The sequence below is a fragment of the Brachyistius frenatus genome, unplaced genomic scaffold, assembly GCF_029030835.1.
Source record: "Brachyistius frenatus isolate BFR_SWC_R1_liver_20210118 unplaced genomic scaffold, ASM2903083v1 Contig_3, whole genome shotgun sequence".
Classification (NCBI taxonomy): domain Eukaryota; kingdom Metazoa; phylum Chordata; class Actinopteri; family Embiotocidae; genus Brachyistius; species Brachyistius frenatus.
The window spans coordinates 8,031,452-8,056,220 of NW_027210602.1; the positions used below are offsets into that span (position 1 = coordinate 8,031,452).

At 38.9% G+C, this 24,769-nt stretch overlaps 1 protein-coding gene across 1 annotated transcript; it reads right to left on the reverse strand.

Moving 5' to 3' along the window:
- Positions 1–544: 544 nt before the first annotated feature.
- Positions 545–24,769, reverse strand: vsig8a (V-set and immunoglobulin domain containing 8a). Its single transcript, XM_069705245.1, has 8 exons — positions 24,739–24,769; positions 24,434–24,537; positions 22,627–22,802; positions 20,010–20,214; positions 17,596–17,748; positions 16,775–16,897; positions 11,328–11,469; positions 545–746 (listed from the first exon to the last, which is right to left on the reverse strand). Exons 2-8 carry the CDS (start codon positions 24,534–24,536, stop codon positions 545–547), a joined length of 1,104 nt encoding a protein of 367 aa, XP_069561346.1. The 5' UTR covers position 24,537; positions 24,739–24,769.

The following is a 24,769-nucleotide window of genomic DNA, read 5'->3' on the forward strand; positions in this document are numbered from 1 at the left end:
GCATGGCTGTCTCACATGATCCTTTGTGATGTTACTTTTATGTGCGTGTAAGTTTCAAGCTTACAAAAACATGAAACTGTCACACCTAGAGAGGCCTATCTCACGTTTCGCTGTAGTGGAAGGGTGTGTTTATTTCAGACTTTGCCATGATACTGGTTTGAGCAGGGCCAGTAAACCCGAGGTTACATTTGGGGTTAGCCCACTTTGAAATGTGCCAATGTGAAAGCCCTCTTAGCCTCAGGCTAAGAGGCTAAGTGCAGTGTGAAAAGCACCGTTCATATCTGACATTCACCTACGTATTGAATGAACAATGATGCATAATCAAGTCATAGAAGAACTTCCTGTCACTAAGATTATCTTAAAGCAATTATGTTGAACAATGTTATCAAAAAAATCCTCACACTGCTCAGCTTTGAATTCAGTTAATTAAGTTCTGTGCAAAACTGCCGCTGCTCCAAATAATCACTTTTCAAGTGTCCAGGCTTTCCTGAATCTTCTCTTCAAACATTACCAATGGAGGTAAAAGCTTCTCTGTTCAGCTCTGTCACACTGCGTATCCGTACGTGGTGTCATATTCGGCCGGTGTGTGTCTGCGGCTGTTGCTGGAGGGAGTGTGTGTTTGTCGCTCGCTAAAAGAGCTCACCTCGGTCCCGTCCACTTGACAGTAAGACACCTGCGGCCGCTGACTGGCACTCCGGCTTGTGTGGCGACTGCCCGGGTGGCTGTCGGGAGGCGGAGCATCCTCCCTGTTTGACATCACAGCAGAATAGCAGGAGACAAAAAACATTTAAAAAAAAAATTAGTTTGATGATTTTACCAACCAGGAAATTATTTGAGAATTAACACTTTATTTATTTAATGGTATAATGGCTTTTAAAGGAACTGTAAAAGCTGAGTTAAAGAACTGAACTCTCCTGGTATGAAATTAGAACTGTACAACTAATTTAAGGAGCTCTGGAGCGGCGCTGCATTGAGAATAATGTACTCATTTCATGCTAATTATTAGGGTTGTGAGGACTTATATTTATAATCAAATTGGTATTTTATGAATAAAGGTATTTCATTTACACTGTTATAAAAGCACCAAATCCACACATTTGAGAAGCTAAACCTCAGAAAGCTTTGTTTTCCTTGAAGAATTATGCAGCATTTTTGCTGAATTTACTGAAAGAAAACTGACAAACATGTTGTTCTGGTTGCCTTCTGTGTTCGTATATCCACATTTCCCCACAGTGGATGCACAGTGTTTAAGAGCAAAAATCTTTGTTGTATTTGGAGGCTCTTCCCAAGAGTGCTTACTTTCACTGAGACCTTGCTTTAACTTTCTGCGAAAGCATACTTTTCACTCCGGCGGTGGTTTCAACCTGCAAACACTGACGAGAGGCAACAGTGCAATCTTCTCTCGTCCACTCTGCTGCCAATTTTTAAGCTTAGAAGCTACTATGCATTCTGTATTTATGTAACTTTGCAGTACGAGCTGCATCTGCTCCTCTGTCAAAGTAAACACCTGCACACCCGATCGACTTTGGCATTTTCTGCTCGTGTGCGGTCCAAGGACTCCGATTTTTGCTGGTAAAGGGAATAAATTTGCCTTTGTTAAGCTGAAATGGAAAAATAATGTGTCTTGGTTATTTGGGTCTATGTTCTTTGGGTGTGTTCGCGTTACCATGCAATAAGACAGAACTGCTGAGAACAAGAATGAGTACAAACCAAATACAGTAAATTAAACACCAATTAGGCATCTCATTTCCACGGTTTTTCCACAGTTGTTTTGCTCTGCTAGTGAACTTATTTGTGTCGTCTTTTTACATAAAGGCTGGTTTAAAAACAGTTATCATGCATTGAAAATTAGCTGCAAGTCATTAATGGCTGTGCCAGCATTCTGAATTTTATTTTGTGACTATTTATTTTCATTCTCCCTACCAGTTCAACATTATTATTTAAGTAGATTTGAAAGTCGGCACTTGAAGTGATTTGATAGTCTGCGTGACTCATCTGAACTTTCCAATATGGAGTGTTTACTTTTTACTTTGAACCCAATGGTACCCGACAGGAACGTCTTGTCACGGATCAAATTATTACTGCTCGGTCATCTCTCTCCTGAAAGCTTTTCTCTGCAATTTCATGTTCATGTGACACAAGTTGAACCTCTGTATGTCACAGATATGGAGAACCCCGTATCAGCATTGCGGTTTCAAGTGCTTCTCTATCTCCTGTGTATAACACTGTAGTCCCACACTGACACTTGCTCCCATTTCAATGTCTACTTTGAAAGCACGTAGGCTGTTTTCAACTGCGCGTGAAGCGCAACTCCCAACACTTTACAAGTAAAGATTGTCTCCCTCAAAAGGAGAATCCTCTCAGAGATGTCAGAATGGGAGGTCGGCTGCAGAACATTTCCCCTCGAGCAGCGCTGCATTCAAGGTCCCACATGCCCTTTTCAGCTAGTTACACGGTTTTCGCTGTTCCAGGTCAGGAGAGTCGCAGAGACACGACAAACATATATTTATTAAGGCCACGTTTTACGACACGGAGGTTTGAAATGCCACTGCGTGCATACAAGATACAATACATACAGGTGTACAGAGTGCCAGTGTGCCAGGGTACCTGGGCCGCAAGAGCGTGCACGCTTTCAGCAAAGTTGTAATACTGCACTTCAATTTTACTTAGGTATAAAAATATCAACATATAGATTATCTAAATCATCCAGTCCTTCCAGGAATACACTGAGTTCTTCCATGATTGTTGCCATCAGAAATGCTTGATTTTGCTGTTTTTTTTTAAAATTTTATTTAGATCTTGTGATGGAATTTGCAGAGTTTGATTGTTTTTGTGGTAAAATATGCACGTAATCAAGCATAGTCGAGCATATTGCACATCAGAAATATTTCCATTCTCATCTTTAATAAAAAAAAAAAAAAAGACGTTCTAAATTTATAGAACCATGGACTCAAAGTTACATGAAAAAAATCCTGAGTAAACGATTTAGCTTTACAAAACAGGCTGTGACTGTAATACAAAATATAAATGCAACATCTGCATAAGTACTTTAAATGCTTTTAAAATCCTATCAATTCAAAACATACTGTATGTACAAAAACAGTGCAGTCTCTTACAAGTGGAAGTGTGTATATAAATAGTTTTTACAAATACCAAACTCCCATGATGAGACCACATTTCCATAAACCCTTATTTCCATTTTTCACAGTCAACCAGTGGTTTGTTTTGATGAGGAGAAAAGAGGCCGGAGAGCCTCACTAACAGTTATAAATAAGGCCAGTTGTGTTTTGAAAGGCTTATTTGATGCCCGTAATGTAAACCTTCAGCACAGCTTTTATTGAGTAGTTCCTTTTTTTTAATTTTTTTTTTATAGTATATATACAGTGGGTACGGAAAGTATTCAGATCCCTTTACATTTTTCACTCTTTGTTTCATTGCAGCCATTTGCTAAAATCAAAAAAGTTCATTTTATTTCTCATTAATGTACACTCAGCACCCCATCTTGACAGAAAAAAACAGAAATGTAGAAATTTGTGCAAATTTATTAAAAAAGAAAAACTGAAATATCACATGGTCATAAGTATTCAGACCCTTTGCTGTGACACTCATATTTAACTCACATGCTGTCCATTTCTTCTGATCCTCCTTGAGATGGTTCTACTCCTTCATTGAAGTCCAGCTGTGTTTAATTAAACTGATTGGACTTGATTAGGAAAGGCACACACCTGTCTATATAAGACCTTACAGCTCACAGTGCATGTCAGAGCAAATGAGAATCATGAGGTCGAAGGAACTGTCCAAGGAGCTCAGAGACAGAATTGTGGCAAGGCACAGATCTGGCCAAGGTTACAAAATAATTTCTGCAGCACTCAAGGTTCCTAAGAGCACAGTGGCCTCCATAATCCTTAAATGGAAGAAGTTTGGGACGACCAGAACTCTTCCTAGACCTGGCCGTCCAGCCAAACTGAGCAATCGTGGGAGAAGAGCCTTGGTGAGAGAGGTAAAGAAGAACCCAAAGATCACTGTGGCTGAGCTCCAGAGATGCAGTAGGGAGATGGGAGAAAGTTCCACAAAGTCAACTATCACTGCAGCCCTCCACCAGTCGGGGCTTTATTTATTTATTTTATTTTATACATTTTATTAATCCCCGAGGGGAAATTTCTTCACTACAGCAGGGGGGCTCTCAGGGGGGAGATGCTGCAGCAGGCTGCCACGACCGCGGCGCCAGGTAACCTGACCTGAGGTGCATGTTTTTGGATGATGGGAGGAAGCCGGAGAACCCGGAGAGAACCCACGCAAGCACAGGGAGAACATGCAAACTCCACACAGAAAGGCCCAGGACCGGATTCGAACCCTGAACCTTTTTTGCTGTGAGGTGACAATGCTAACCACTGCACCACCGTCTGCCCAATGGCAGAGTGGCCCGACGGAAGCCTCTCCTCAGTGCAAGACATATGAAAGCCCGCATAGAGTTTGCCAAAAAACACATGAAGGACTCCCAGACTATGAGAAATAAGATTCTCTGGTCTGATGAGACCAAGATTGAACTTGTTGGCGTTAATTCTAAGCGGTATGTGTGGAGAAAACCAGGCACTGCTCATCACCTGCCCAATACAATCCCAACAGTGAAACATGGTGGTGGCAGCATCATGCTATGGGGGTGTTTTTCAGCTGCAGGGACATGACGACCGGTTGCAATTGAAGGAAAGATGAATGCGGCCAAGTACAGAGATATCCTGGAAGAAAACCTCTTCCAGAGTGCTCTGGACCTCAGACTGGGCCGAAGGTTCACCTTCCAACAAGACAATGACCCTAAGCACACAGCTAAAATAACAAAGGAGTGGCTTCGGAACAACTCTGTGACCATTCTTGACTGGCCCAGCCAGAGCCCTGACCTAAACCCAATTGAGCATCTCTGGAGAGACCTGAAAATGGCTGTCCACCAACGTTCACCATCCAACCTGACGGAACTGGAGAGGATCTGCAAGGAAGAATGGCAGAGGATCCCCAAATCAGGTGTGAAAAGCTTGTTGCATCATTCCCAAGAAGACTCATGGCTGTACTAGCTCAAAAGGGTGCTTCTACTCAATACTGAGCAAAGGGTCTGAATACTTATGACCATGTGATATTTCAGTTTTTCTTTTTTAATAAATTTGCACAAATTTCTACATTTCTGTTTTTTTCTGTCAAGATGGGGTGCTGAGTGTACATTAATGAGAAATAAAATGAACTTTTTTGATTTTAGCAAATGGCTGCAATGAAACAAAGAGTGAAAAATGTAAAGGGGTCTGAATACTTGCCGTACCCACTGTATATATATATATATATATATATATATATATATATTTTTTTTTTTTTTTTTTCCAGAGAAATCATGGAATTTTACAAAATTGCAAGCTACTAACATCTGCATGTTCACTTTTTTTTTATTATTATTTAACCTTTATTTAACCAGGAGAGTCATCAGTATAGGGTTTCACAGACCTTGGACAACAAGAGTCAAACAGAGAGCCAGAAGATATGAAGTGTTTGTTAAAACAATTCAATATCTCCGTTTTGTCATGAACAGCGACAGAACCCTTCATAATAAAAGCAGGTAAAGCTTGTGAGTTCTTGCTCACAGAGAGGGATTTTATGATTTTCCAAAATCTCCTCGGATAATTGACATTTTCAGCAGTAACAGACAAATAATATTCAGATTTTGCTTTCTTGATAAAAGAGGAACATGTGTTTCTTAGTTGCCTAAACACAAGCCGGTCAGTGGCAGAACCAGTTGTTCTTGCCTTAGCCCAAACCAGGTTTCGCTCATGAATCCTGTCTGCAAGATCAGAGGAGAACCGGAGCTTATCACGGCCCTGTACTCTGTATCTCCTGAAAGGGGTGTGTGTATTTATGATTTGTGTAAAACCATTATTTAAAAAAAGACCAGGCTGTTCTCACATCAGGGATCAGCTCTATCCTCCTCCAATTAAAATTAAACAAATCATGATAAAACCTTTGTTCATTAAAATGTTTGCGATTCCTCTTATAAATGATACGTGGTTTTAAATTAGGGACCTTAGTGTTCCTGTTAGGGGCAACAACACAACGATCACTTAGGTCATTGCAGAAAACACCAACAGCTGAGAATTTATGAGGAACATTAGTTCAAATCAAGTCAATTAATGTGGATTTCTCAGAGCACTTAAGATTTGGACCAGTGGGTGAATTAATTAACTGGGTAAAATTGACAGAATCACAAAAATATTTAAAATCATTAGACACAGGCCTAAAAGCCAGTTCCAGTTAAGATATCCAGTTAAAACAATTTGACCATAATTTAGTCTGGATAAAAGGTGTATCAGTGACTGTAATGCCTCGTTTGAAGCAGATGGAGGCCTATAACACCCAACAACGGTCATACAAAGGCTCTTAGAAATTTCACCATCCACTGCCAGGAATTCCAATTGCTTGCAAATCGATTCAGACAGAAGCACCTTGACAAGAAATTTTGATTTCACATAACGGGCAACTACGCCACCTTTCTTTGCCCTGTCAGCACGATAAACATCGTAACCGTCCACGTTAATGTCATCATCAATAACTGATTTTGTCAGCCAAGTTTCGGATATGACAATGATGTCGCCATCTATTGATTTGACCCATATTCTAATCATATCCATTTTCGGTAACAAGCTTTGCACATTAAAATGAATAATATGTAGACCAGGCAAATATATAAAATCAGCTGGCGTCTGAATACACTGCAGCTCAGGGCCAGGGTCAGGCTGCACATTACCAGATATAAGCAACAATAAAACAATCAATCATCTGTTTAGAAACATTACATGGAAATTCCTTTGACATTTCATATCTGAAGTCCGAACAAGTCCTCTTGCAGCACGCAAAGTAAGTTATTTAAAGCCAGAAGGCTTTGGAGGCGGGGTAGGTCTCTGAGCATACTCCTTGAAAAGTCAATGTCCTGTGCCGACTGCTTCGGGGTTTTGCACGGATTGTACTGCAGCCATGAAGCAAGTGCCTCCATCAGCAATGTCCGACGGGCAATACGCATTGTTAGATGTACTCACCCAGGTACGATCGCTTGCTCCTAAGTCCCACACAAACGACGCACAAAGTAGCACCACGAGAAACGCCATTGTCTCTGTCCAGAGAGAGAAAGTGTATGTGTGTGTGCGCACCCGCGGGCAGAGGAGTTGGAGAGGTGACAGGTGAGGAGGAGATGCGGTGGCGTGGCCAGGTGGAGACGCCAGGCAAGGTGACCTTAAAGAGAGAGATTTCCCGAGGATTGGAGCAGTGTATCCCGATTAGACGGTCCAGGAAACAGATGACCCCATAGTCCTCAAGAAATCAAGTCTGCAAAGGCACTATGTGTATACTTTGCTTTAGTTCAGTATGAAAAGTTAAAAATAAAAGACTTATTCGTAAAAACAGACAACACTGAGCACTGACATGCTGCCATCTTGGATTCACGATGACCATCGTTCACCATCAGTGATGACATGCTCATAATACAGAGTGTACATACAGTCGAGGGCTCAGTGACGAAGTTAGGGTGCTCGCACTTAAGTCAAATATTTGCCATGGTCACTATGCTGTCATGTTATCATGCAAATTGGCAACATTTGCAAGTTAGCACTGAACACTAAGCGCATGTAAAAAAATAAAACAAAAAAAAAAATAAAAATAAAGTGCCTATCCAGTAACTCAGTAATAGGTTAATGATTAAAAAAATAAAAATAAAATAAAACGTTGTCCTGCTCCTGGTTTATGAGTGCATTTTGGCTCTGAAAACTCACAAAATTGTTTCTGCCAAGCTTTGTGTTACTTCAGTGTCAGTGTCTATATTTTACCTCGGAGAAAAGACTCAGAGGGCCTTCAAATATGTCCTCATGTTTACATGACCTTACAAACAGAAACAGAAGTGGCTGAAACGTGCGCTATACATACATATATACTGTATGTACTCATTCTTGTTCTCAGCAATGGTTGCGTGGTAACGCGAACACATTCTTTGTTGTGTTTTTTCTTTCACTATTTTCATTGGATATTTTGTTCTACTGTGATTTATACATTTTTGCCTCTTAAAAGTTTTTGAATATTGTGCCGATTGTCTTTTGTTTTGTCACGTGACCTCTGTCATTGGAATCTAAGGGGTTCATTATATTCAGGAGGAATGTTCCCCAGGCTGATCTTCATATGCATTTATTAAATGCTTTATTGTTAGAAAAAAGGTATATATTCACAAGGTTGAAGGCAAACTGTACTGCCGCCTCTCGAACTAAATAAAAATAATATAAAAACAACACAGACAAGGTACAAGACACAATGTCTGTCACAATACATTTATGTAACTGCTAAATTTTTCCCTTGCATTATAAACTCTACAGTGGGAGCAGACCAGTTTTGACTCTACAGCTTGAGAATTTAAGTATTAAATAAGCACTCCTATCTCCTATTTGGAATTTTTACAGAAATTCAGTCTTTTATATGGTTCATTTTCAACTCATTAGTTGAGTTATTACTGTGACAATAACTTTTTGAATCTCATACATAAATGCTTTCTTCTATAACAAAATGATCAGATATTCTTCGCAGTTCTTTTTCTCTTTAAGGTTTGGGCTCCAAAGGAATTTCAGATTAATGGTCTGCTATAATAAAAAAAAAAAAAGAGAGAAATGTTACAGACAGATGCTTTTACATAAGTTTATGCAATAGCAAAAGCAACATTATTGTAAGGATGCAATGACGCCTGACCCATGTTTTTTAGTCATTATGCGAAGCTATAATGTAGCAGATGTGAAAATAGTATCAGTGTTTTTATTCATTTATTTATGACACTGTATTGTCCTATGTTGTATGTGCTTAAAGAGAAGTCGGTCTAACAAGTACATTACATTACATTTAGTATACCTGGGAAGAATTTGAATGGCACTTTCCAATTTAGTTTCAGGATTTAATGGAACAGTATAGAGTGAGTATATGGCAGCAGCACCCAGGGGTGCTTTTGTTGACAACACAGAGCCTGACATGTTTCCAAGACAGACAGGAAACCAACGAGAGAAGACTTTGAGAGTTTTAATTAATCCTACGACGGCACTTTTACTGTGTTTGCATCAACATACCTAAACAAAATCAGTTTGTTTGTGCATTTTTCACATAAAAACCTTGGATTTAAAAATGATAGCATCGTACTGTTCATATGAGAGTGTGGATGCATAATTACATGAATAGAAGAACGTGGAGAAATGGAATTAGATCATAAAATTGTAAACAGTCTCGACTCATGTTATCTCAGGGAGTCTTAAATAGAACCGATTTTCTCTATCTGTATTTTTTTGTTGTACTGACATGCTTGATATTAATTGAAGTCTGGGATTTTGTTTCTGTTCTTATCTCAACGACTTTGAAGTGTGTTGTTCTAAATCGTATAATTACCTCTCTGTCTTTTTAAGTTCAGTTGTTGGTGTCATGTTTTTGAGGTCTAGTTTGCCACTTTCTTTTTTCATTTTTTTTCATTGTAAAACCCAAAACATATTATTCCCAATTATTTATGCAGATGTACTGTACAAATATGTTTAAGAGAACACAGTGATGTTTTATTAAAACATGCAAACCCAGCTGACAAAACTCAACACAGAAGCTGAAGTTTTGTACTCTTTCAGTCTCCAGACAGTGTGCGTGGACTTGTTCGCTCCTTGCAGCTCATGGTTGTAGCAAGACATTGTCTTCAGCACATACAGCATCAGGTCATCCTGAAGTGATAAGAACTCACGATGCAGGACACCACAGATCTACAGGTAAACTCCCAAAAGCTTTCACGTCATTAAACTCACCAGGCCGAGTAAACATTTTCTCCCCTTTCAGCTTGGGTTTGACTCTCTTTCATGGTGTGAACCACCTGACCTCTGACCCTTCTGTCAGCCCCACAAGATTAAACTATCCAGACAACTAATGTTTGCTGCCCTATGGTTGAACATTGTTACAACTCCACAATGACAGACTGAGTATTCAAGCTGGAACTATAATGCACTTGTAATGATTTATTCTGTGTTTGTTTCTCATGCAAAGTAATAACACTTGTACATATCATTGACGTTTGGAAGCCTTATTGCTTGTATAGTTAATCTGCATATTCTCTGCCTGTCTTTAGATACTTATATCGGCTAACAATATAAACTTGTATTACGTTTTTGTGTAACTGATATCAAGAAGTGTTACAGGAAACATTAATCACGGTGAATTTTATTCTTAGCCGTATCAAAAATAATAATTATCCCTTTTCTTAAGGGAAGCGTTCTCCTTTTTCTCAGAGCCGGCTCAGTGAGTGGTCATCGGACACTTGACCCCGCCTCTGGCCTGCATTCATACAAATTGTAAACCTCAGACTGAAATGGGCTTTTGCTCTTATTCTGATCAACCTTAAAACGTCTTAGAGTTACCACGCTCTATATTTTTATTAACCCCAAGTAAACTTTAAGCCAAGTGAAGAATGCGTACTTTTAATTAAGTTTAATTATCGCCCGCAATCGACAACGCCGTTGTTTTATTCTCTCTCCTGAGTTTACAAGAAGTGTTTTTTGGTAATCTAGTAAAGATAAATCCAGTCATCTCTCAACCCGGACAAAGCTCAGAATATCCTTTTTGCCAAAGCTGACAGCTGTTGCATCACTGCACCCTGGTCATCGATCCTAAACAAGACCCAATGGTACAAGCAGAAGAAGCCTAGACGGGACGCCAGCTGCGGGAGTGAACACCCACAACACAACACCAAACTGCAGGCCCCTTGACATCTGCATGGAGGACCGCAGGAAAGAGGCTTGTTTGGAGGACTGGGACCACCCTCCAGTAGGCAGAATCTATCGGAGTACTTTGATCCATTGGGTTGATATCTGATAGCTGATTTATCCAATTCTAAATTACTTAAATATTTCATTTTTGTCAGGAACTAGCTCAGTTTTTAATAACCTAACTATTATTCTTGCCCACCATCACTCCGCCAGCTCAGAAATCCTGTTCATGACATCCATGATCCATACACTACAATATATATTCATATAGTTTATTCTTGGTGTAAATATTGTTCAATAAATATCCTTATAGACCAAGCACTTGTTTTTGTGTATTTCCTGGAAGCTATTGAAAGAGATCCCTGAATGTAGAAGTCACGGTTCAGGCTATGTTGACTGATCACTTATATATAGACCTATACAACCTATTGAAATTCAATTTTGAGTCTTTCTGTTAAACAGAAAGCGGTGCCCCGGACATAAATCTAATCCGCTACACAGTTATGTACCACCTTTAACTCTGCCCTGCTGTGTCTGTACCTGATCTCATTGGAGAACTCCTTCTCATTGCGCCGTCTGCTGCTCAGCTTCCAGAAAAGAAGCACGATGAGGACCAGCAGGATGAAGATGAGGAGCAGAGAACCCACAACGGTGCCAACTATCACCGCAGCTCTGTTTGGAGCTGTTAAACCAGAGTGGAATTATTCACTCACAAGCTCCGTGACAGAAAACAACACAGTGAGAATAATCCATTATACTGTAATGGTCCTATTGTCGAGGCTGTGCTGGATTTCTAGGTTTGCATAAAATGAAGTTGACATATTGTCACAACTCTTCATCATGCGTTGTATTACTTTCCACATGTATCTCCAGAACTTTTCATGAAATAGGAAAAACACACCTGCCCAAAGTTTTTGGATATACACTGCCCACGTAAAGTATTTTAAGGAGAAATGTATATTTGTTATCTTTGGATTAACCTTTTGATGCACAAGCTATGCAAATCCCTTATAAGTAGTGATAGAAAAATGTTTGTTATTCAAAAACACAGGGAGTAAAATTTAAAATAAGGATTTGTGATGATCACAAAGTAGTTAATTGAGGAATACATGAAATACCGAATGATGAAAATAACATATTGCAAAGATTTTGAAAATATAAACTTAGTCGGGTCACTTTTGACCAATGCTGTACATTAAAGTGTTAAAATTTGAGTTCAAAACAAGGCATACTGTAAATGTTATTTATATGAACATAGCAAATAAATAAAATACTCTAAAATCAACATCTGTCAGAAATTTCATGTAAACCTGGACTTATTCAGAAAGTTTGACAATTTAGACATCATGATGTAAGAAATTTCTATTCTGCTCTATTTCTTGGCCAGCAATAGAGTTTAAAAAAAAAATTAATGTTTGTACCTCTTTGTACAAAAGTCCTTGCATTTATTCTTCCAATGAGCTAACATGCAGATGACTCATCATAAGCTTGTTCAAATAAATCAACCTTGTATAACTTTTAATAAATACGGCTGTGCCTCCAGTTTCCTGCATAGCTTTGCTTATAAATAGTATTGTGAAAGTAGGAAACATGGTGTCAGAACTATGTGAAAGTGTCAGAAGTCAGAATGTTATTCTGAGCAGTGAGGGGCTCTCTCAGAGTCAAATCATGGCTGGACTGAAAGTTTCTTACAGGGGCAGTGCAGAGCACTCTAAAAACACTTTGGAGTAACTGGATCAGTTGTATACAAAGTGACCACACTATGAGACGATCAATACTTCCTCAGTCCACTTGTCAGGAGAGGAAACGAGGCCAAAGGCTTGAGGTGGGCAAAGACATGCAAGTATTTCACAGTGGATGATGGAAAAAAGTTATATTTACTGATCAATCACAGTTTGAGGTTTGCGGCACGAAGAGAAGGGGGCATGTAAGGAGAGAGGATGATACTGCAGTGTTTCAAACCCACAGTAAAACATGGTGGGGGGACTTTTCTACTGTGGAACTGCACCCAATTGACTCCACAGTGACCAAGGATTTTTTTTTTCAAAGACACGCTCTGCCTTCTGGTTTGTATCTTTGTGGAGAAGGATTCATACTGCAGCAGGATAAACAGCACAAACCATGGGCATAACCACATATACATCTCCCCTCCTGAGACCCAGCCCATTGGCTTGTGTCTTTTGAGCATCCTGGCCTTTCTGGCGATATGTCGCGTGATCAGGTAGGATGCTGGAAACGTCCTCTTCATCTCAATCCAAAATGGCCGGCAGAGCAGAAAGCACATGTTATGGAAAGAGGAGAGGTAAGTCAAATAATGTTAATTTATTGTTTTCTTTACAATGGTTTTCATACATGTCCTTGTTTATTAAAATGTCAGGAATCAAATATTTTGTTCTGAAAGCAGGGAAAGAGTTTGTGTTATGAAATAATATTCCTTTTATGAAAGTCACTTATAGTGGACATCGAGACCATCGTAATGTACTTCATGTGCCTAATGTACTCAATGACGCTACACTGTTTTAGGAGACAGGACAGAGGCAGAGAAGTTGTTTTTTTTACAGGATAATTGAGGGATATTCAGATTTGGACTTATGAAATGATGAGAAAGATGAGGGTGTGTTTGAACCTGTGATGGAAGAAAATTAAATGATGAAGAATATGCAGGAGGCTCAAATGAGCAGGGACAATCAGGAGAGACGTTGTCCTCTGTGGACCTGAAGGAGCACGTATATTTTATTTAGTTCCAGGATGATATATTCAGTTACAGTAATTAGACACTAATTGATTATCATGGTGACAAAATAGTATGGGTATGTAGCCTATCATCCATCAGACAGATTGTATATATATATGCTATATATCAGTGATATTTATCAGTGATCCCTTAGGTTTGTAGGTTTCCCAGATGGAAAGAATCAAGAACGCAAAGTTTAGCCTGGTGAGCATGGTCAATAGGAAACCGTATTATTACATTTTTATGACATTTTGGACAACATACTATACTTTTATATTTTTTTGGACATTTGGACCGAATGCGAAACTCAGACATAGTGACTTTTTTTAAATTTATTTTTTAATCACATTTTGGAGGATATAGTATTGTATTACATTTTTATGACTTTTAGGATGACATTTTCATGACATTTTGGAAGACATACTATAGTATGACATTTTGCATGACATACTATATTTTGACATTTTGCACGAGATACTGTCGTATGACATTTTTATGACTTTTTGGACGACATCCTATAATATGACTTTTTTTTATCACATTTTGGACGACATACTATACTATGAAATTATTATGACATTTTGGACGACATACTATAGTATGACATTTTTATTGGTCAACATGCAGCAGAGGCTGTGGCTCAGATGGTAGGGTGGGTTGCCGGCTGGACTGGAAGCTTGTGGTTCAATCCCCACCTCCTGCTCCCTCTCCACCTTACATAGATGCTCAGTCTCATTAGTGTAGGAACATACGTATGAGTGTAAAACCAATCTGGGACAGTAAGTTGATGAAGCACTATACAAGTGAAGACCATTTAACATACTATATTATGACATTTTTTTTACATTTTGGAGGACACAATAATATTACGGCATTTTGCACGACATACATGACATTTTTGTTACTTTTTGGACAACATACAAATTACTTTTTCGTTACCATATTTTGGAAGCCTATAGTGTGACATTTTTAGGACATTTCGTACGACATGCTATAGAATGACATTTTTATGAATTTTTGGAAGGCATGATATTTTCATGACTCTTTAGAAGGCATATTTTGACATTTTTATGACATTTCCGAGAACCTACTATAGTGTGACATTTTGGACGACATTCTATGGTATGTAATATTTGACATTTTGGACCACATGCCATACTAAGACACTTTTATGACATTTTGACAACATAATAGTGCGATGGTTCTTTTATATTTTGGACAACATACTAAAGTACGGCATTTTTATGACATTTTGGATTGACCACATGCTGAAGTATGAAGACATACTATATTTTGACATTTTTATGACTTTTTGGACGACGTATGACCTTTTTATCACATATTGGACGAAATCCTATAATATGACATTTCTATGAAATTTTGGATGACATACTATACTATGATTTTTGTGCTTGTAAATTATTTTGGGACCGTGCTACATTGGAATTTTGTACTAAAAAATAAATGTATTTGCTTTCTTGCTGTTAGATAAGCGGCTGGATGCCTATAACTTGTTAGCTTAGCTTAGCACAAAGATGGAAAACAGTAAATTTGACATTGTTTTTTTTTTTTAAAGGAGCAGTGTGCAGGATTTAGTGGCATCTAGTGGTGAGGCTGCAGATTGCTACCAACTGAATACCCCTTACCCTTCCCTTTCAAGTTTGTAGGGAAATCAACAGTGGCCTTGAGGGAACGTAAACACGTATAAGTCTCTCTCTAGAGCCCTTGTTGGGTTTGTCCCTCTGGGTTGCTGTAGAAACATGGCAGTGCAACATGGTGGCCTCAGTGGTAAAGGACCCGCTCGCTATGTACATATAAAGGGCTCATTCTAAGGTAATGAATACACAACACTTCTTAGTTTATGGTCATTTCTATTTATTTATTTACTTATTATTTATTTATTTATTTTGTATGTTGTTTTATTCTAATTCATTGCACTGTTGTTTAGGTTTAGGTTAGTTTTGTTTAGTTTAGTTTATTTCATATTATTTTATCTTATTGTATTGTATAGAATGTGCATTTAAAAAAAAAATTATATTCAATATTTGTATCCCTGTACATAAAACATGTATGTAACATACAAATTTCCCTCTGAGGGATTAATAAAGTATATATCTTTAGGCCCCCAAATCCTACACACTGAACCTTTAAGACTAAGAGAATTGTATGGACCTAATACAAATTAATATTTCTTATGTTTCTGAGCAGCTCAAAGACTGTTATACTCACCCCATACCTAAAACCTTTTCATTTAAATTTGTCCTAAATCTAGAACTATCTAATATAGCACAAGAGAAACAAGTCTAATCATAGAGAAATAATTTAAGAAAGACTGAGAGTAGTGCAGTAAATGTGTCCTTATTTTATAAAATTCCTTTGTTGGGCTTCCTGAGCCTCTGTTGTGAAAGCTTTGGTCCAGGACAGCAGCCTGCACTTGAAATGAAAATGAATGATTCACTACCCAAAGCCAGAAATCTGAGCACTGAGTGGAGGAGTTATGGACTCAACAAGATGTATAAGTGGGGCCTGCTCCACAGATCATGAGGCATACAAAGACAAACTCATTTTATGGATTCAAAGAACGCAGTTGGCCTGTTTGAGTCTGAACCCAAGTGATGATTTATTCTGTAATGGCATGCTGAATCACTGACTGTAGCCCCGGCTGCTGCTCTCACAGTCACCACAGTCACTCCCTGTCAGACAGCTCTGCTCTACCTTTGCTCTCTGTCTTGTTTGGAGCTCTTCAGAGGTTTCAGACTGCCTTTGTTTAGAGGAGTTTTTCTTTTCAATGAAGTTTTACTCACACTGATGCGCAAATTAAACGAAGCTAATTTAATCACTGCCGTTATTTCCAGTTGCTCCCTTTTTCTTGTTTCAATTATAAGAAAGGGACTGCCTTGGACTGCAGACAAGCTACTGAATCACGTCTGCTTCACTCTCGTGTAACGTAGTGACTTAACAGCAGGAAGTCTGTGATGAAGAGCACAAGGCCAAAACAAAATCTGTGAAAAAAGTCCTTTCTTGCCACTGAATGTGACCCACTCCTGTCATTGTCAGACAATAAGCATGACGCACTCGTGCTACTGAGCACCGTGGCTGAAATCCTGAAAAGTGGAGCATTGAGGAGATTGTGGCACGGCTACAAAGAGAGGAGATTTAAGAGGATGAAATCTAAAATCTGGGTCTTTCATGATCTCATGCATGCGTCATGCGTGTGAACAGCAGTGTCCTGTGGGAGGGTGTATTATCTTACGTTTGTTGGCTTTCAGGTTGATCCAACAGCGTTCCGCTCCGACGGCATTGTTCACCTCACAAAGGTAGATTCCTGCAAAGCTCTGCGAGTGGTTGCTGATTTTCAGCTCCCCGGTCGCGCTGTCTGAGGAAACACAGATTAACCCGGGCAATGCATACTGTACTTGCATTGTAAGGTGCTCAAGGGAAGATAAATCCCATCGGCTTGTTAGGTGGTTTCTCCACATGTAAAAAGTGCACATTAGTGAGGCTCTTTGTTTTGTGAAGAATATGTAGATTAGGAGAAGATGTATTTACAGAGATTTTCACTCATTTAGTGTGCATGCAGTCAAAGTTTTTTTTTTTTTTTTTTCTGCCACAGTAATCAGTTTGCAGTTAACAATGTTGGGAACATCTGCGGAAATGTTTCATGTTTCAAAATAATGAAAACCAAATAGGGATAAAATGTGTCCCTCAAAGTAAGTAAAAAAAAAAATGCAATGTTAAGCCTAAATCTTTCACCATGTCAATAATAATCATAAACAATAACAGATTACTTTTTATAGACAAATAACCGTGGAATATAATACCGCATATCCAAAAACAAAATTGTTTTCATTGGCTTTTTTCTCACATAGCATCAAATAATACAAGGCCTCCAATCCCCAACACGTACACACACACACACACACACACACACACACACACACACACACACACACACACACACACACACACACACACACACACACACACACACACACACACACACACACACACACACACACACACACACCCTTTGATGTGTAGTATCGTCGTGACATCAGTAGAGGTCAGACTTACTCTGTGTGGCTGCAGTGGGGACGGGGCCACCACTCTCTCTCCTCCATGTGTGTTTTAAGGGAGTGGAGCCTCTTGCAGACTCGCAGTGCAGAGACACCACCTCGCCAACCAGCTCCATTCCCTCCACCCAGCACTTAGGTACAGACGGCTTCACTGAAATCATGCAACAATTGAAGAATTTTGCTTTCCATTCCATTTTATTAAAAACAAAAAATAAAACAGCATAGCTTGAAAGCTTTAGGAGGAAATCGAAGGAACCATTTTGATTCTAGCTTTAGTCACACTTGATTCAGGCTGTATAGATGGGTGATCCCATAAAATGTATGAAATCCAACAAAGAAATGCCTTCATTTCGGATTATGAACAAATATCTGATCATCAAACTCAATGTGGAATTAAAGATGGATTAGTTACAGATGACAAGGCAGAAACATTAAGATACTGCCCTGTTTTGAAAAGATGAAAGAGGATAGAGGCTGGTACCAATTAGGGGGAGGCTGATTACACAATAAAGGATCTGAAGATTTCACACATGTAAGTGTGTTTCTCAATTTACATGATAGAAGAAGAAATACAAAGAAATCTATCAATCCATTCGTTCAGGTATTTTCTAAATCACTTATCCTGTCCAGGATCATACAAATAAGCTGATCTATAAAATTACTTGTTGGCTCTCTGGACTCCCTGTGTTGCTGTCATCTATCGATATGAGAGGTTTCAATATGGATATTTATTTAACAATGTGCTTGTTTCCATCAAGACAGAGAGAATTTCATCTGATACGGCTTTTACATTGAGTTTAGTGTTGAAAGTCAGCATGAGAGCAGAGACCCTTGAAATCACAGTCAGTCATGAAGCTGCAACACAGGAACTTTTGAATGCTGCTTGTAAATATGCTGAAATAAACCAGAATGAGGATTGATGAAGGTGAATTGATCTGGGGATGTAATGTTTGGACATAGTCGGCCAGAGTAGGCTGTTCGGCTCATTTTAAAGCAAAACATTAACTCCGGTAAGGACATCAAATTTAGTACTTAAATGTGCCCATAGAATTTCCTTCTACAAGAAAACAAAGGTAGCTTTAAGGACTTAATTTCAAATGTAACATTACGGGAAAACAGCGTTGCTCATTTCCTCCCCAATTTAGCATTAGCAGTGTCAAAGTTCTTTTAAATATCAGGTTTTTAAGACAGTAATGAACAAAATTGACGACAGCTCATGTTTTAGTTGGAATTAAATCAATGTTGTGTCACCTGTAATAAGCAGTTCCTCTGAGAATGACTACATGATCACAAATATAAACTGCTGTATATACTATACTCTGATTGATCGTGTATTCAATTCTATTATATTTGGATTGCAGAGGGCTCCTGAATGATTTTTTAAAAACAAAACTAAACATAGTTGTTCAATAGTCAATCCTAAAATCATAAAGGAATAAATCTGCCAGTGACGTCACTGTCCTCCACGCCAGTCTTTAAACTAGATGAATTGGACATAATCAAGTGAATACCTTTTACCCTGGTGGTAAATTTTAAGACTGAACACACTGACAAATGGCACTAAGTGAAGTGTCGTTTCAAATGGCTGTTGCCGTTTCTCAGATCCCTTCTCAGCAGCTCCATCTGCATTCATCAGTTTCGGACAAAGCCTTTCGTTAAATCATTTATTTCAAAAGGTTAAAAACCGTGACCACAATCATCTTGGTATAAGACAAACTCCTTCTTCTGATGAACACCTTGATGTCCAATTCAATTGTATTTATATAGCGCCCAAACACAACATAGGTCACATCGGCACCTAAGATGGTAAAGTCAAACCATTGTGCACTTTGAGTTCAGATTATTTATTCAAGTGATGCAATTTGTACCAATACAATAATTAATTGTGGGAAACTGTATTGGAAAGAGTAAAAACAGTATAGTTTTGGGTGATGTGTTTTTATGGTGTGTTACCCCATGGAGTAAAATACATCTTCTCACATAGCAGGGAAATGTCATTCTATTTCAGATGAAATGGGTTAAGTACTAGAGAAAATTGCTCAATTTGACACAAATAAGGAGCAATTTCTCATTAAATACAGAATTTGTCTTTGAAGGAGCAAAAGCTGATTGGTAAAAGCCATTTATCACAGCACACACTCAAAGTCATTGTATTAGTTAAAACTGACACCCATGTAATCTTTTAGGAATCCTTGTTGTAATGTTGCAGTGGTCTTAAAAAAAAGATACCCAGAAAAATACTAGTAAATTGCAAGTGTAATATACACAAACATGTGACAAGGAAATGTAAAAGTAGAACATGTGCCTCCTCCTAAAACTCAACAAAACCATATTGTCAAAGACAGTGGGCATAAATAATGCATCTAGGTGACATGTGTTAACCCCAGGACGAAACCCAGTGCCCAGTCTTACCCATTACAACCAGTGATATCTTGCGCATGTCCACTCCAGGTGATTTCTTCACTTTACACTGGTAGGTGGCGCTATGAGCAGGTGTTAGCACAGCGATTGAGAGTGAGGCGTCACCCACGGAGGGGTCACCAGCAGCAAAGGTGAGCCCTTTTGCAAGAGTGTGGTCACCATGGATGTACTCAGTGCCACTGGTATAGGACATAAGCTGATCGAAAAATAAAGACAAATAGAAGTGTAATTCAACAAATGACTCTGAATGGCACTAAACTGATGTTACATTAAAGCTGCATTGTTATTAAAGGTTGAGTGTGTTGCATTTAGAGCAGGGTTCTCCCGATCTTTTTTCCTCTGAGAGCTACTTTTACAAAATGAAAGGGTCCGCGAGATACTAGTAACATTTTAGTGTTAGTAACATTTATTCACATGGCTGAGCTTCACCCAAACCAGCTAAATTAGCTTCTTTTATTTCAACAAAGACAAATTGATACTCTTCACAAACATTTTGTATCACAACAGTTCAAATTCAACAGCATGTGCATGCTTTTTTTCTGCATGCTTTTAACTTGAAAAGTCAGGGCATTCAGCCGAACAGCAGTGTAACTTTGATCTCTCACTCACTCAGTGACAGACACTCGCTTTATTGCTCTGTCCCTGCTGTTGTTGCAGTCCAGCCAAAATATATTGTATTTAGGTTATTTACCTAATTTGTGAGCACCCGTTTCTTTGCGCTAGTTTCTGTCCTCTGATCTCTGTGTATTTCATGAAGGGTGGAGCTGTCTTTCCCCTCTCTGTCACACTGGCACAGTACGGAGAAGACACAGGTGAGGAAGAGCGAGGGGAGACATCATTTTCTTGGACAGGTTAAAAAAAAAAAAAAATGTATTGCCAAATATACCAGGTTGGCTGTCAATATATTTGGGCAGCTGGCCGAAGTAAGTCCATGTATGAGAAGTACGAGATACTAAGCAACGGGTAACGAGCTACTGGTGGCTTGCGAGCTACATGTTAGATCCCTGATTTAGAGGGATCTGTTGGCAGAAATGGAATTGAATGGAATGTTTTTATCTGTGTATAATCACCTAGGACTAAGAATAGTTGTGTTTTTGTTACCTGAAAATGAGCCCTTTGTTTCTACATACGGAGTGGGTCTTCTTCCATGGGGTGCTCCATGTAGTCCAGAAGGAACAAACCAAACACTGGCTCTACAGAGGGCCATTCGTGTTTTGCATGAGTTTCACAGCCACTGAGATTTTTGTACAACTCCTAGATACTCCAAAGGAGCATGAGGTAGGAATATGCAACCTCTTCACCAGATGCCACTAAATCGTATCATTAAAGTTCTTCTAGCTAATCGTTTTAGTTTTGCAGCAACTCAATGAATGCCTCCCTCTGTGCCCTCTCATCAGCAGCAGTTTTCAGGGAAAACAAGCAATGACAGACGGTGTATCCAACCTGCCAAGCACCAAAAGGCAGACAAACAACTAGCTGGTACGGAATGCAGTCAGAGCACCAGACATTTTTCTCAATTAGTGGAGACCAAACCAGGTTGATCTGCTGCATATCTGCGGGATAGAAACACAAGCCCAAATGAATGCTAATGGGTCTCTGTCTAATATGGATGAAGGCGTCTTTTTCCTGTCTGCTGGATGTGAAAATGGTGAATTGTTGCTCATAACATTCTAGTGCCATATGTCAGCTTGTTTTTGAGTTCCTAATTTTTTTTTAAATTAACTTCAAATTAAGAACTGCTAGGGACTGTACTGTTTGACTGCAGTAATTCCTGTCTTCATTTTGCACTCGAGGCAATAATCTATATTAGTCGCTTGCCTTGACCTGGTCAATCCGTGTATTGACTGTGATTAAATCTGTGCTTTCTACGGGCAGAGATGAGGGTAAAGGAAACATCCTTTCAAGCCTCCAACACTAATGGTTCATTTAATTTGAAAGGCAAATAGGATAAACAACTAATTCCTGTGAAATTAAAAAAGTGAATCCACACCCAAGTCTCCTGAATTGAATTGTGTAGGGACATGTAGGGGCACAGCCACATTACACGGAGTGAACAACTTAAAAAGGTGTGAAATCTGAATAGATTAGATGGTATAACTTTTGTTTTGTAAAGTGCTTTTTAACCGTCATGTTGTCCTAACTTTGTTCTGAAATCTCTGAGATATGTTAGAGATGCTGAGAAAATTGTCGTGGGTTCATAAGAAGACCTTTCCAGGAAAGACCTTCGCAATTTGATAATTTTGTGGGGGAGCGAAGGACAGCATACAATGACCTTCAATTAAGCACTCACATAGCCTGCGAGTCTTTTTAGTCAGTGCACAACAGACCATCTGAAAACACAAAGGCAAGGCTACTCTTTGACATGTATGAAGAATAAATGCTCACAGTGAAGGAATACTTTACTTCTAAAATCTTTTTTTATTGGCACCATCATTAGCAAAGAACATGTTCAAAATAATACAGAACCTCGGACCCGAACATGATGCATTACCAGAACATCAAGTTTTCTTTCCAAACATTTAAACATACATTACACATACGTTTTAATCCTTGTACACTATATTCAACACTATATGTACATTTGTAGTACAACGTAAAACATTCTTACCATGTGATCTTTCTGTGTGGTGTCAGGACTGATCACAGACCATTCAATGTCGAGTTCTCCAGTGTCAGAAGGGCTTGGCGTGTAGTTGCAACCCAAAGTCCCTCTCTCTCCCTCTGCCTTTTGGATGGTCTGCGGGCCCTCTGATGTCACCAGCATGCCTCGTGTGCATCTCAGTTCTCATGAAATTTAAACAAGCCATGAAATTAATTCATAATATTAATAATAATCAATAATAATAATTGATCATATTTATCAACTGTCAGTGATACATATTATGTTTTCACATTCACTGAGCCACAGTGTGGGATATAGATCTGCTTAGTGCATATGAGGGCTCATATGCTGTACGCTCAAAATATATACTGACTGTAATCATGTAGAACACATTGGTTATGCAGGAACTTATCACGTGTATGAAATACGGCCAAATGCAGGATGCAACTAGTGTATCATATTAGGAAATGAAATGTGTTCGAGGGAACTGAATGTGTTGACTGTTTGTCTTATCATAGAAAACAGGAACCTGTGTGGGCGGGTCACGTGGGGTGCAACTCGCTATCAGACAAAAGGGGGCGTGGGTCTAACGGAGGACAGTGGAAAAGTACTGAGACAAACATACGATGCAAATGTTCCCGCCCCACCATATGTAACGCCTCTTCCTATAGTATAAGTGTGTGTGCCGGAAAGCGGGAAGTTAAACTCCAACAAAGAGACCTCTGGTTGATGTTGGGCTCTCCAAGATATCTTGTATGCTATGCTTAATAAAAATATGCTAAGAACTAAAACTGCCTGAAGACTGCTTCTATCAACGGACTCGGGGAAAACAATTGGTGGTTTCAACAACAGCCTCCGTGCACATACTTTTAAGAACATTTGATATTCATTTAGATTTTTTTCTCAAAGGTACTCTGGCTAAGAAATAACAAAAATACAAACATAATAGTTGCAGCTGAAGGCCACACAGGAATATAGAAAGCACTTACAGGAATTGCATTAAGAACTATTTAAGACAAATTACATGCAGTTGTTACAATAAAGACAGAGCTCAATAAGCAGCACTCCGGAAAATGTTCGATTAAGAGGGCTAAGTGTGCATGTAACTCTTGGCAAATCAAATATCATATAGATTTGCAGTGGTTCTGCTACAACGCCCTGAACAATATTTTACAGCTCAACGGGAGAAACTAGCTTTTGTACTTCGCAAAGATCTTGAATTTGTCTGCTTTAAACTGGACTGAAGAAACCCACTAAAATCCAGTAAGGTTTTTTTTTTTTTTTTTTTACTAAAAAATGCAATTGCATGAATAACGTCAAATTAGACTCAAACTGGCCTTTGAAGAGTCAGCTATATGAAACAGAACCATAATTATGCCATCCAGGAGTTCAAGTGTTCTGTTGACCAGTTTTGATTGTTTCTATATATGTGCATGAAAAGACATAACTTTATTTGTGTTTAGCAAATAAACTTTTAAAATATATTTTGCATTGAGATTGAAATGTAGTGCACCAAGAGACACGCCCTGAAGAAAAAAAAAAACGTGAGCCCAAATCCCTGGAACATTAGACAGTCAACAATCACCTCTAAACGTAATCTCAAAGTCTGATTGGACAGACCGAGAGCGCCATGGCAACATGGGGAAGCTCACGCCACTGAGGCCTATTTCTCAGGAGAGACAACAGACATGAAGGTCTCAGTGATCACGTCTGAAAGGATGCTTTCAGCAATGCCGTGATGTGAAAGACAACGTACTAAACAACACAGGCCATATGTTTGTGTAAGTGTATTACCGTGTGTCTGTATTCTTACCTGTGCTCAGGAGAGTGGAGGTGGATAACAATAAGATGGAGAACCAGGGTGGGGAGCTGAAGTAGAAAGTGGTCCTCAAATGAGAGCAGCTTTGTCTGAACATCCTGGTAATGTAAAAAAAAAAAAAATTAAGGTATTTGCAGAAGCTTCAGAAAATTATGAGAAACTCTACCTTGTATATATGTAACTACTGTAAATTGGCATACAAAACTGTGCGCTTATAGATGAAAATAAAATAATTGTCAAATAGCATGCATGTAAAACAACTAGTTCCATATACAAGAGCGAGTTAATATTTATATTACCTGCATGCAGATGAAACTACATTCAAGCGTC

Coding starts and splice junctions, on each gene's coding strand:
- vsig8a (XM_069705245.1), bottom strand. CDS start 24,536: ATGTTCAGACAAAGCTGCTCTCATTTGAGGACCACTTTCTACTTCAGC. Junction 20,215..22,626: donor CCACACAGAAAGATCACATG/GTAAGAATGTTT, acceptor TTTTTCGATCAG/CTTATGTCCTATACCAGTGG. Junction 17,749..20,009: donor GATATCACTGGTTGTAATGG/GTAAGACTGGGC, acceptor GCATGATTTCAG/TGAAGCCGTCTGTACCTAAG.